The following is a 14,129-nucleotide window of genomic DNA, read 5'->3' on the forward strand; positions in this document are numbered from 1 at the left end:
CAGCTCACACCAGCTCACACCAACTCACACCATCATCGACCGATGGACCTGAAGCACAGTTATGTGTGTGTGTATTGTGCCAGTGCAAGTTTCAAGTGCGTATACATACATATATGTATACATATACACATCGAAACAGTTTAACTGATAAGGATGATTAATTTTTATTCTTAGAGCACATAGAGCATTCGTATCTTGGCTGTCATGCGGATTGAAGTAAATCTAAATCAATTTTGTTGCCTCTTGCATTTTTAATTTAAAAAATCAGATCGATTAATCGCAGCTGAACAGCGATCGACTAATAGCGGTGAAAACAAAAATTGAATCCGGCTACGGAACACTGAGCAAACCTATAAAAATGGCAACGATCGTACCTGATGTGAACGAAGTGAAATTGAAGGCTTTGGAAGCTTTCACATCGAAATTTAAAGAGCACGCGAACATTTGTGTCTGCGCACCGGGCCGTGTGAATTTAATCGGTGAGCACACTGATTACAACGAGGGTTTCGTCATGCCAATGGTAATAAGATGTAAATGTCTTTTGTCCGTTCAACGCCAATATCAGATTTTTGTCAGATTTTGACCGATTCGACCGAAGAATATTGTCGTTCATTGATACATCGAGAAGTCTAATTGACAAAGAACGCGTAGACGTTTGAAATCCGATACTTACGGCTGATCGAAAGAACGATATACAATTACTAGATTTCATTTCTTCGCGCTCGCATTTAAATTGAAAATACGTGTTCTAGAAGCATCTTCTCTAGCATCGTACTATTTAATTTCTTGTTAACGGTCAACGAAAAATATGTTCAATCTGATCATTATCATACACGTCGTTATCGTAGATAACTTATCCGACGATATCGATGTTACATTAAATGTATTAAATTTTCAGGCTCTGCCGATGGTCACGGTGGTGGTCGGAAAGCTTGGAAGCGATAACAAATATAAGATTTTTTCACTTGATAAATCGATCGGACAGTCAAATTATTATGAATTCGAAGCTACCTCACGTAAAAATATAAAACCAGGGGAACCGAAATGGGTTAACTACGTGAAAGGATGTATAGCACATTTTGCTTGTGAGTCGAACCTGTTCCTTTTTCACAGATACGAATAAGACAGAACGATCAACTAATCACGTAAAATATTAGGCGACGTGCCGCCTTTCAAGATCGTTATTGCGTCGACCGTGCCTGTCGGCGCCGGTCTGAGTAGTTCAGCCGCTCTGGAAGTAGCTACTTACACGTTCTTGGAAGCATTGACCGGCGTCAAGCCGAGCAGGGTGGAGGATAAGGTACTACGATCAGATGGTCATCGTACCGTACAATACAGTTCGTAAGATGTAATTTTCAGATCTTGGCATGCCAGCGTGTCGAGCACGAATTTGCTGGAGTCCCGTGCGGCATCATGGACCAGTTCGTATCGGTGATGGCCAAGGAAGGTTACGCTCTTCTTCTCGATTGTAGAGATCTTACCACCAAGCAAATACCAATGTCGCAAATCAAAGACTACGCCTTTTTGATTACCAATTCGAACGCCCCTCATAAATTGAGTTCCAGCGCGTATCGCGAGCGCCGAGACTGCTGTTACGAAGCCGCGAAAAAATTGAACAAGAAGAGTCTGCGCGAAGCGACCATCGACGATATTCGAGGTAACGAAAGGTTCTGCTCGCGGCCAACTGCGACGCTCGATTCGTTTGGCTCGATTTTTAGTTTTGGAGGAACAGAAGGCGCCGGAGGAGATGATAAAGAGAGCCCGTCATGTGGTTACGGAGATCCAAAGAGCGCTCGACGCCGCGGCTGCTCTCGAAAAGGGAGACTTTAACGAGTTCGGACGGCTGATGAACGAAAGCCACGATTCGTTGAGGAACGACTACGAAGTCTCGTCCGCCGAGCTGGATGCTCTGGTCACAGCGGCGAGAGGAGTGGACGGCGTTCTAGGAAGTCGCCTGACCGGCGCTGGATTTGGAGGATGCACGGTGACGTTACTGAAAAAAGAAGCGATCGACGAAGCAGTGAAACGCATCAAGGCCAAGTCAGATCCCGTTATCTTTCTTAAATATCTTTCGTCGCTGTACAACGCTTTGACAATGAGCATTTACAAGATTTCTTACGCTGCAGGTATACTGGAAACGCAGTTTTCTATATAGCAAGTCCCGCGATGGGTTGCCGAGTCTTGGACGTCAATTAAGCCGCAACGGTCACGATGTGCAATTCTAACTTGACAGACTGGTTAAAAGTATCTCTTTTAATACTGACTTGTTTTTTTGGAGAAGAAACGACCGTTAAGCACACGAATTAACTCTTAAACACGTACAACACCGTGCGAGTCTAAAAGTTTATACAGAATATGTCATTGCCAGTTTATACAAATTCACATCGTTATACTATGTATATATACATTCCTTACGATACTACTTATACTTTAACAGACCCTTTCGGCACGATTGGCTCCATACGATTTTTACCATCGATTTCACGCGGTGCTGCCTGAACACCGTACAATTCTGTACGTGAGACATCGTACGATCGTCACTGTGCCCGTAGGGTCGATCATGTTACCTCGGGACGGCTATCGAAATAAACAGTTCTTTCACTGCGATATTACTTGCCTGATACACCTGATATCATTGCCCCCTGTTCGTGTCAGTGGAATACTGATAGATATATGAAATAAAACGACAGCGAGCGTTCTTCCCTCGCGGACGGCGTTTTCATGTCGAACGTCTGATCATCGTCAACACCTGTTCACAGTAGCCGTCGACACGTTTGACAACTCTGCGAACAAGTGAATGGTACGTGCATATCTGTCCATGCGACGGATCATACAAGATAATCACCTTTCAGGCAATCGTTCAGCTCGACTTCGTTCGAGCTACACCTCAAACCGGACGGTTTCACACCCTTGAAGATCTCGATGATGCTCGGCTTCAGATTATGAAAGATCAAAGGCTGTCCACGCCTCGTGAAGTCCTCCGTCAGACTCTTGATCCCCTTTGAACAATCAAAACGATAGATCGTGAGACCCAATCGCTGCCGTTCATATGTACCCGCGGTGCTTCGACGTACCTTCGCGGCCGTGAAGTCCGCGGCTTGTATATGCGTGGAATCTATCACAACGGGTACCGCGGTTCCCTGTTTCGTGCCTTGCTTGCTGATCACGGCGCGGACGTACTCGACCCCCGGGAAAACGAGACTCCTGTCGGGCGTTATCACGAGATATTCACAGCCGCTGACGCTCTGGGACGGGAAAAACAAATTTATTTGCTTGCATGTTCGAACAATGAATCGATACTCACCGTGGCCTTGTGCACTCGCAGCGACGGCCTCGCGGAAGCGTAAAGTAAGAACAGGACGTTTACACCGATACCGATCACTATGCCTAGTTCGAGTCTTACGAACAGGCAACACAGGAAGGTGGCTACCGCCGGTATGAGATCGATCTCTGAAAAGTGAAACGACGCGTTGATATTCTGTTCGAACGTCGAACGTCGAACCGTCGTATGTACGTTGCATGTACTTTTCGTTCGCCAAATCGGCTTGATCACGTGCAGTTCCACCATGAAGATGACCGCGGCGATGATGATGGCCGCGAGCGCAGCATTCGGGATGAAGTAGAGGTACGGGGTGAGGAACTGCAGCGAGACGAGCACGAGAACGCCAGTGTAGACACCGCCGAGAGTCGTTCTCACTCCGGACGAATGGTTGACGGCACCGCGGCTGAGGCCACCGCTGACCGGCATCGACGAGACGAACGCGGAAACGACGTTGCAGGCACCCAACGCCAACATCTCCTGAGTCGCGTCGATCGGCTTCCCTTCGTCTAAATTAGGAGAAGATCGATTCATTGTCATCAGAAGATTATAAATTCCTGGAGAAGTTTTTCGTCACAGTTGTTTCGTGACAACGACGACGACGAGTTTTACGCGCAAGCTTCGAACCGGTGGTGGGTCACTCACTGAATACTTTGGCGATGGAGATGGTCTCCAGGAGGCTCAACAGAGGAACGACCAAACATCCAGAGCCGAGGGCGGAGACCATGTCGATGAAATTGTACGTCTCGTTTTTGTGGACGGTCTGGAACGGTGGGAGCCGAAATTCCGGAAGCCCTTGTTTCACGTGGCCGGTCAATCGCACGGGCGCGGAACCTAAACGGCTCTCGAGAAGGTAGCACATTATCCCGGAAGCGAGGACCACGAGTATGTTACGCGCAGTGGACAACAGCCAAAGGGACTTTCGTAGAATCACTTGGGCCCTCGACGAAACCTTCTCGGCTCTCTGCATGAACGGAATATCCTTGATTTTCTGTAAAACACATCATTCCCAAGTTCGTGTGTCGAGCGTCGAAACACGTTCGAGAAATGTCGAAAATATCCGCGACGCGTCATGTTCGCACTCTCGCACAATGAATCGCACTTGTGCACGGTGCATAAACGCGGTTCCAGTGAAATTAGAAATACGTAACGGTGAACTTACTCTGAGAAGAAGAAGGACGACTATGCAAGCGATACCGAGGGCGGTGTCCCAGAGCTTCGTTTCGCCGATGTTTTCAAATATGTTGTGCCACACGTCGACGAACTTGCTACCATCGATACTGATACCTAGGATGTCTTTTATTTGGCTGGTGGCGATGATTATCGCCGCGGCCGACGTGAAACCGACCGAGACTGGTCCCGATATAAAGTCCAATAAAAAACCTGATACACGTAAACGTTTATAAACGAAAACATATACACCGGATGATCGGCTTGTAACGTACCTAAATGTAAGATTCCCATTAGTAAGCATGCGCATCCGGAGATTAAGGTGAGAAGGACCGCGAAGTCCGGACCTAGATCGGCTTTCTGTAACGTTTCCCTGGTGAGGATCGCGATAATCGCAGTCGGTCCCACTGGCACGTCCTTACACGATCCCAGTATGGTATACACGAAGCATGCCATGAACGAAGAATACAGGCCATACTGTAGAACGAGAAAAGTTATCTTGAAAGTGAATAACCGATAACGTTGTACTCAAAATTGATCTCCGAGATCTGGTTCTATCTGGACGTGTGTATGAGTCGAAAGGACCCCGTCGAAAGGTGAACGTACAGTGAGAATATTCTTACCTGCAATGGTAGCCCAGCGACGTTCGCGTAAGCAATCGCCTGCGGTATAACGGTAAGGCCTACGGTAATACCGGCAACGAGATCGCTCACTACGTAATCCTTGCGATACTTCGGCAGCCAATCTGTTATCGGTACTCGTTTGTACAGCATCTTCTTCTTGCAACACCTCTTTACTCGTTCGTAGAGCCATTTTCTTCCCAGGACGTACAACAGATCTCTCTCAGGATTTTGTGGAACTGAATTTCAAGAGAATCGCGCATAGTACAAAACCGTTCAGGTGGCAAGTCTGTGAGGTATGCTCGTGTCACGGTACACGTGCGGACGCTATACGGCGGAGTTTAACGCATGAAGCGTTAACGTAACGCGGTAATAATTAACGTACGCATGATATTCCGGATGGGGATGTAGATTCTCCAGAGCGCGTGACGATCTTTTCGGAACAGCGGCATTAGAAAGTATGCTGGGAACGGGCGTAGGGGGAGGAAGAAGAAAAAGGAAAAGTAGCAGAAAAATAATTGCAGTCACGAGACGTCCGAGTATACGCAAGCGGGTGCGCGTGTATCGAGATTATCGTAATGTATGCGACTATGCAAGCGGCGGATAGCGGTCAGATAAGCGATGGTCTAAAAGTGAAGTTAGATAAGTTCGACTGGTTTCACCCGTCGACGCGTGACGATCCTCGGAGGAAAGAATCGCACGATCGGGGTGGGACGTTTCTTCCTGCTAAACTTAAATACTGCCGTTCGTTTATAATTGACAGATCCATTGTTCGGCGCTTTCAATTTGTTTTATATCAACGTTTCCTTCCCACGTTTAGAGACAACGCTGAATCTTTCGATCGTCGAGACTTGGAGATCCGAGGACTTCGATCTTTGACGAGTCGTTATCGATGTTTCAGCGGTTAAACATTCGCGGCGCGTGACGGTCATCGATCGTACGAATCGAAAGTTTTCGCGTACAATGACGAATAGCCGAAGTTGATCAGAAATTACGGAGGCAACGATTACTTACACCACGGAGCTTTAAAAAAATACTGTTGCGTTTAACGACCGACCGTTACTCATTTTTCTAGTTTACATAACGGTACACGGTTCGCACGGAGAACCAAGTAAATCTGTTAAATGTATGTACGTCGCAAACTTGCCTTTTATAATATTCGAGCCTTGTTGCGAATTACCAAGTTCAATATTGATAACTCACAGTCGTGAACGTTACTTATAGTATGTATAATTAAGGTAACGTCCGGCAAATGAATCTAGCCGACGGAAGAAAGATCATGCACACGGCACGCGCTTTCTCTCTTCTCGCGTTCATCGTCGAGCCGATGTGAATAATTAATCGATATTAACAGAATTGATTTTACTGGTCGAAAATAATTCGCGTTGGTCTCGCGGCGTCGATTCATCGAGTAATCACTAGAGCATCGAAAGAAATGTGAAGAACACTTCTCGGTACCGGTGAGCGAAGGAAGGGAAGAAAGAAGAGATACGATCGTACCGTCATTGCGGATCGTCTTGCCGTCTCGCGATGAAACGTGAACGCTGTTCAGCCTGTTCTCCAGTTCGGATCCAGCCTGATCAGGATCGTTGTCGTTGCTCGGGTCTTCGAATGCAGCGTTTGTGTATCCGGTCAAACGGACCTGCTTCCCCGTCTCGACGTCGCAGTCTTGAACGTTGTACTTGGCCATGTTCGCAGCGGTCCAGGTTTCAGTTTCACGAGAGTCCACGAACAGCGTTCAGGCGGGATCCATTCTTCGGACTGGGTCGCGACCCTCGACAATCAAACTGTTCGATTACTTCAACGCCACGATTAACAATCGTAACATTTTTCTCTCGATTTCTCCTCGCTTTCCGATCGATTAAAGACTTTTACCAGGCGATTTCATAATAGGTTTCAGATTCAAGGATCTCTATTCCCTCACCTTTTTCCTTCGTTCCCTTATTTTTACTCTTTTTCATTTGATTTTCTTTCGACAGCGAAACGTACGTGGAAACGTGCAAGGGAGTTGGTCAAGAAAACGCTTCGTTGTAAAACGTTTCGTTTTTGCCGATCGAACATATACGTGTTAACTGCGGAACGTCACCGCGACCAATTTAAATTACTCTCACTATGAGACAATGGTTGTCTGCGCAATTGATAACGTGTACGAGAGCTGCCGCGGTTTCTCGAGTAGAGGCAAGGAAAGAGGAATAAAATACTGAATACTACGTTGCATAAAATTTCGCCGGCTGTGTTTCGTAACTCGTCTTGCGGAAATCGAGAATTTAATACTTCGTTGGTAACACTTTCGAACGTGTTGTACGCATGCGATTCGATTTTTATTTATAACGTGTAAGTGAGTCATCTTCGTCGCGAGTAACACACGAAACTGTTTAATTGTCATATAAATGATTCGGATGTAATGGAGTCGAGACTTTACATGGTTTCTGTTCGCTTATAGATATTATACCAAAGACCAGTGATATACATTGTATAATTATTCAGTGGTGAACAAGTCGAATCGAGTAGCGAGAGCTACGGCTGAAAAAGTGGCCCGCTCGTCGCAGGACCGATTACGCGACGAGCTACTTGAATCCGCTGATTCGTGTCTCCGTTAATGAAAAACGAATCAGAGTCAGCAGCATTAATTCGCGAACACACGATTTCTAACGACCAAACTTCAATCTCAATCGTTCCTATTTACGCGTCAGAAGAGGATAAGGAACCTCACCGATGCGTAGAGAAAGGGATGAGGGGGGGGGGGCGGTAGGGGGACGTCATTCATACGAAACGATTCGATGCTCGAAGAATTGTGTCAACATCGTAAACGGTAATTAAATACCGTTAACGTTGCTAATCGGTGGCCAGCTCGCGATCGAGGAGTTCCGTCCGATCGATCGATCGATCGCATTCAGCAGCAACGCACGTAGGGTAACGACGCAAACGGTCTAGCCAGCGAGCTGAGTAAATCAATGGTCGTTGAACGATGATTAGACGCGACCAGACATTTGAACATAATCAATCAGGAATATTTTGCTCGATTCGATTTCTCTTTACGAAACGATCGGAAAAAAGCGTTGATAACGTTCGTTAATACATTTTTAATGCGTTCGAATTAGATTACGGGTTGCGTATCTATAGAAAATGTCAACCACGCGTCGAATTCATTTCTACGTCTGGACGCGGCTTACTAAATATTTAAATAATTTAATTGGCTGACTCGAGAGAGAGAGAAGGTCATATCGCCGAGTTTGTCGAACGATGCGCGTTATCGAATCGAGTTTACTCATCGTTCAAAACTGGTTAGGAAACTGTTTGACCGTTTAGAAAGCCGATTCGGCATCGGTACGAGTAACGACGGAATGAATTATTTAACACTTTCACGAAATTATTATCGCTGTTACACCGGTTCGAAAAGGAATTTGTGTCGGCGACCCCCTGTTGCTTACCGCACGATCAAATTTTTCCATCCGACGGCCGGACTCGTAAGAGATTACATTTCTATCGGATCGAATCGTCGACGAGAGAACTGAGAAACGCGGAACATTCTGAACATCGAGTCGTCGTCGTTGACGAACCGCGAACACTCGACGAATCAGAATACTGGGAATCGCGAGAGACGCCCGCGTGTTGTCCGAGTCAACGGTTGAAGAGTGACGGTTTGTCGCGAACCGGGTGGAATTATTTTAAATATTCTAGATGCAAAACACTCGTTTACACCGACGGGTATTTCTATTAATATGTATCTCGCGATTTGCGACAATGAATATGTGTGGGGAAACGATCTCTGTTTGCTGAGGTCGAATAAATTCGATTTGGACCATCGAGTTTTTAATTATCTTTAGCCTCGAGTGACGGTCATCTCATCAATTTCTAATTGCACCTTCGTAACGAGACAAGGCGAAGGCCCCTCGCGTCGATTTTTTGCTGCTCTGGTCACGGGTCATTAGCTTCGCCTTCGTTGAACGACGGTATTTTTTATCAGCGTATTGTAATTTGCTGCAGAAACTTGAATTAAAATTCGAACGAACAATTCCGTGAAACGATCGGTGCACGTCGTCGTCGTCGTCGTCGATGCGTTCGACCCGGAAACGAAGAGATGATCGACGTTCTCTCTTTCTGTCGTCTCGCTCGATGTTGTCTCGCTCGGCCTAAATTCCGCGATTTACGCTAAATTCCTGAATGTCCCGCGCGCCCGCGTTGCCAACTCTCGACGTACAACGAAGAGCGCCTGGCCGCTCAGGCCTGTAGGCGATCCAATTAATTTTCGACGCGATCCGACCGTACATTTTTCACTCGCGTTCGAAACTCGCACGAGCCCCTTCACTATTCGCATTTCCTAAACCTGCAGATTCGCAGCCGATGCAATTTTTCACTCGGGTAATTCGTACTGTTCGTTTCACGTCACGCGTTCGACCGATGCGGCGCGCGGCGCGCGGCGCGCGTACGAGAGTTCATTAGAACGCGATTCTACGTAAAGGCGGACGATGGCTTTCTCCGGACGATTTCGACGACCGTCGAGAAGCGACGGGCCGATCGATATCGATCGTGCGCGAGATAGCGATGCGTCAAATGAAAATTCAATCGAGTCCGTCGTTCGTCAAACTCGATACATAAATTTGAATTTCGACGAGCGCACGCCGATCCGTATCTCACGTTGAACGTGCGAATTATACTTTGACGATGGAGGCAGACAATGACCGGATAATTCTCACGGAATCTGCTACCACGAATCAGATTAATTCGATTGTTTCCAGCCAAGTGCATCTCGGAATTGCAGCTGTTTCAAGATAAAATGTCCCGCTGACACTGGTCGTATTTATTACGGAACACGTTCGATCCGGTCGCAGTATGTGCGTACCTCAAGCTGACCAGGAGATAAGGAGAAACTGTGTCGATGGAATTAATATGGAATCGGGTCGCGTAACGCTTTGAACAAACGTACCTGGTGTCACAGCCGATAATGGACGATGGTCATCGCGATCGCTGAAGCCATCGCAACGTTTTCCCCGGGGACGCCGGAAGGATTTCTTCGAGAGCAGCACTCTGCGAGCGTTTCGCGGGTCGAAGGAAACAGACGTCGACGAAGGCGTGTAGGCTCCACGTGCGACTGGGAATACGCGGTACCGGCGAATTCGCAAACAGAATCGGAAAGTCGCGGTCCAGCTTTTTTCGACGCGAAAGCTTTTGACGGACGTGGAAAGACGGACGGTCACGCTCTGTCCTGTTGCGAGTCCGCGAGGTATCGAACGGACGCTCACCAGCGAGCTGAAAAGTTGACAGCCGAGGTGAATTCGCCTTTGCGCGGTGCCCCGACGAGTCTGCGCATTAATACCCATCTCTCCTCGAAGCGTCGTCACGTGCTTCTGAGTCAGTGCGCGCGGCACAGGTTTGGCGTGCATGCCGTAGCCGTGCGTCGGTGGGTGGGCGATGAAAACGGGAAGAAAAAGGAAGAGGACGTGAATCCCCGCCGACGTCCGCCTCTGACGTTGTTCGAATGAAAACTCTACTAGGTAAACTTTCGATAGAAATTCCAATGTCGAGGTGGAATCGGCTCTAACGTAAGAGCTTCGAGAGAACCTACAGATCTTGCTCTGCGATACGGACAAACGATTCGATCGTAAGGTAGACAACGATAATTATTACAAGATCTGATCGACGCTTTTGTTTTTATACCCGTTCCTCGCTCGGTATCGTTGCTCGTCTCGTCGTTCTTCTCATCGTCATCTCTGGCTATTGTTAGATCATTTATATGTACATCGTGAGAGCAAAAACCGAGGAGGAAAGAGATTGGCGTGAATCCCCCGAATACATGTGGACCACAGTTTCCTCATAAAAGTTTCCCAGGTGAACACGCGACCTACCGTCGAACCTGCTACTTGCCACCCGCGGTGTGCATTTCGTAGAACGTTTTCACCTTCCTCCGTTTCGGCGAATTCTGATCCGCGCTGAGTTCACGTTTTGTCTATTCGGTTTTGCGTTCGCCTCGAAATCGTCGTTTTCAATCGGTTCCAATCTCTGCTCGTTAAGCGCTGTAACGAGCATCGGTCGTTCCAACAATTTCGAAATGGTTCCGGCCACCGACGATGGACAAAAAGTATAAATATAGATCGAATCGTAGGTACGACGCTGCTCAACCGGCTGATCGCGATCCTCGAATTTCTTAAACAACGATCCGCGAGACGGGTCGCATCTGGAAACACGGTCTCGCGTGTCGTTAACGCGTATCCTAACTCGCAACATCGTTTACCTATACAGAGATGGTAACAACCGAGCTAAAGAAAATTGATCGCTACACTTTCGGTGCTGTAATATTTATTGTTAACAGCATCGACACGTGCGTTCGTTGCCACGTAAGCGAGTTACAGAAGGATAAACGAACCGGTCATGATCACATACATTCAATTCCACGCGAAAGTCCGATGGCCGCTCAAAGTTTATATCGTATTATGAGCGATTCGTTGACGTACAATTTGGTCGTCGTTCATCTTCGCGCGAGCTATCGTCGAAAATAATTAAGCGATCGGTCACCCAACACTCTGTGACGTAATCAACGATGTACCGTGCCGCTGCTAAGTACGCGATCCCCACTATCTGATATTTCTGCCAGTATGGAATGCCTAAATCTTGCACGCGACTTTCTTCGGTATCGGCGAACGTTCTTCTATCTTTACCGAAACTGATGATAATGATAATACCCTCGATCGTAAAACATGAACGTTCGACGAAAGCCCGGTCTTTCGGGTACTCTTCTCAACGACGCCGTTAGTAATTGCTATTTACCGTGTACGGCGTTACATAATTTGCTCGACGATCGCGTGGTTCGTTAAAAGGATAAGCTCGGTTTCCCCGAGATCTTTTTCGACGCGTGTCCTGCTATCTTGCATTTCGTTTCCGTTCCTCTCTTACGTCACGGCTAGAACTACACCGAGCGAATTCATACCCATTGTTAGCCTAATGGAAAATAATATCGTCCCTGGCGAGTCGAATCGGATATGAAACGGATTAGAATCGGGTGCAGTAAAAAAAATCGTGAATGCGACTGGTAATCGTTGAACGAATCGGGCGTCGACATCCGGATCCACTCCGCTTTTTATTAAACCGTTTCCATCATCTCGTCGAACGACGTTTTCATACAATGCTCGATGGAACGATTGATACAGCAGCGTTTCGTCCGATACAATGTATCGTACAATATTCAATTTGCTATAATGGTCGTTGCGACGGTCGACACAGTAAGTAATTGATACGATGTTCGATGTGACGATCGATACACCTACCTAATCGACGATGTACAAACTGTGACAAATGAAACGACGAAGGAGCGGACGAGTCGTCTTTCGATTCGTTGCCACGCGTTGCACTCGTGAACGGGAGAGAAGCTTCGTGAATCTCGCCTAAAGTTAACGCACCCAGCGAACGGTGTGTACTTTACGTCTTGCGAGTTCAGAATGAGTTCGTTCAATGAAACAATAGAGAAGTTCGTAGAATGCGCATCATCGCTTCCATTGTCACACGTTCGATTATTTATATACAATTGTCATATCTCTCGGGTCAGATGATCCGTTTATAACGCGATTGTCCATCGGTCATGAACCACCATAAAGTTGGCCACCATTTACATCGGTTTCTTCTGTCGTCCGTGTAAATCGCTATCGTTATCTTAGAACGTTCATGAACCTAGTACAACACAACTGCCGGTGAATCATGCAGTCGATGTCAATGCGATGATCCATGTGCCGTCGATGACACGTTGAACCGTGTCAATCGCGTGATTAGAATCCCACCGCCGCCGCTATGGAATCGGCGAACGATGCGATCTGATCGTAAGGAGCAACGAGAAATCGACGTTTCGGTCGAGATTAGGAATAATATCGCCCGAGGAGCTGAACCTCGCGGAAACGAAGCTGGGAGATCGTTCTGCTTGCGATCTGAGGAACGTTCAATTCCTCGTCCGTACGTATTGAATTGACAAACACGAAACACGTGATTCTCCGTTACCTACGGTACATGCACTGTCTCTGTCGATTATTCGCATATTGATCGCATCTTCCGAGCGTTCCCTTGAAGACTCTCAATCAGTTCCGTAACGCTTCTTCGTTTTCGACGTTCACGCAATGTTCTCTCTTTTCTCGCCCCGCCTCGCCTTTTTTTTACAAGCGTTACACCTCGTCGAGTCTGCACGTTTAAGCTCACGTACAATAGCCAATTAGGAAGAGTAGAAATTTATATAACGCGGAATCATTTACGATCCTCCGTCGACTGTGTATAATTGTCGCACGTTCCTTCTGAATTTCTTGCAACGTAGCAGTCCCCTCGTTAACTCCGGGCAACGGAGTTGGCATAGACATTCGAGATCGATCATCGGTGGCTGTGCCTGATGAGAGTCCGTTCAGTGGATGATCAACAGACGGACGTATAAGATATTGACGTTCCTTTCGTCCCCGGGGGTGGTTGGGGTAAAATTGGTTTTGTAGGGAACGGGTTGACGTCGAACGACGAGGTGGCCGAGTGGTTAAGGCGTTGGACTGCTAATCCAATGTGCTCTGCACGCGTGGGTTCGAATCCCATCCTCGTCGACTTCGCTTTTTGCAAAAGGACGTTGATAGACGTCTACGAAGGATGGAAAAGCAAATGTTGGAGCGATCGTTGAAGAGACGATCGTCCGACGGGAGGTCCTCCCATCGAAATATCAACGGAACTTGCGCGACGACAAAGTCAACGGAAGGGAATCACGTGCTGTCACGTGTGTGCGTCGAAATTATGGAGAATGACGAAACGAAATATGGACATCCTTAAAATATCCTTCTCGAATCGGCGTCGATCGCTGCTCGACGATTGCACAATGGATTATGTAACCGCGAAATGCGCTTCGCCGTTCGATCATAAATTCTTTTCGGTTCGTTCCGGAACCGCCTGGGTTCGATATCGCGTGATTTTAACGTCGAAGGGATTGGAATTGGGGGGACGGGACCGCGGGGAACTAATTGGAACAATGGTCTCGTGGAATATTTCGTTAGATGGATTTTCCGTTTAGC

At 47.3% G+C, this 14,129-nt stretch overlaps 2 protein-coding genes and 1 non-coding gene across 11 annotated transcripts; 2 read left to right on the forward strand and 1 right to left on the reverse strand.

Annotated features, from left to right (window-relative positions):
- Window positions 1-3: 3 nt before the first annotated feature.
- LOC108629495 (galactokinase) lies at window positions 4-2,607 on the forward strand. The gene is made up of 7 exons (XM_018032214.2): window positions 4-95; window positions 175-520; window positions 899-1,085; window positions 1,158-1,300; window positions 1,360-1,657; window positions 1,719-2,040; window positions 2,127-2,607. The coding sequence occupies exons 2-7, from the start codon at window positions 359-361 to the stop codon at window positions 2,194-2,196; spliced, it is 1,182 nt and encodes a 393-aa protein (XP_017887703.1). The 5' UTR covers window positions 4-95; window positions 175-358; the 3' UTR covers window positions 2,197-2,607.
- Window positions 2,037-10,124, reverse strand: LOC108629493 (sodium-independent sulfate anion transporter). 9 transcript variants are annotated; one of them, XM_018032211.2, is made up of 11 exons: window positions 10,037-10,124; window positions 6,610-6,883; window positions 5,113-5,348; window positions 4,765-4,966; window positions 4,482-4,702; window positions 3,965-4,310; window positions 3,526-3,828; window positions 3,305-3,450; window positions 3,075-3,245; window positions 2,846-2,999; window positions 2,037-2,783 (listed from the first exon to the last, which is right to left on the reverse strand). In XM_018032211.2, exons 2-11 carry the CDS (start codon window positions 6,797-6,799, stop codon window positions 2,743-2,745), a joined length of 2,010 nt encoding a protein of 669 aa, XP_017887700.1. In that variant the 5' UTR covers window positions 6,800-6,883; window positions 10,037-10,124; the 3' UTR covers window positions 2,037-2,742. The 9 variants fall into 9 exon arrangements, with proteins under 9 accessions (XP_017887700.1, XP_026673073.1, XP_026673076.1 ...); XM_026817272.1 differs by having other exon boundaries at window positions 6,610-6,896; window positions 10,037-10,123; XM_026817275.1 differs by lacking the exon at window positions 10,037-10,124 and adding an exon at window positions 8,541-10,007.
- A 3,464-nt stretch (window positions 10,125-13,588) lies between these two features.
- On the forward strand, window positions 13,589-13,670 carry TRNAS-GCU (transfer RNA serine (anticodon GCU)). Its single transcript has one exon. It is a non-coding gene; the product is annotated as a tRNA-Ser (tRNA).
- Window positions 13,671-14,129: the final 459 nt, after the last annotated feature.

This window comes from Ceratina calcarata, unplaced genomic scaffold (genome assembly GCF_001652005.2).
Source record: "Ceratina calcarata isolate Rehan_Ccalc_2016 unplaced genomic scaffold, ASM165200v1 scaffold569.2, whole genome shotgun sequence".
NCBI lineage: Eukaryota > Metazoa > Arthropoda > Insecta > Hymenoptera > Apidae > Ceratina > Ceratina calcarata.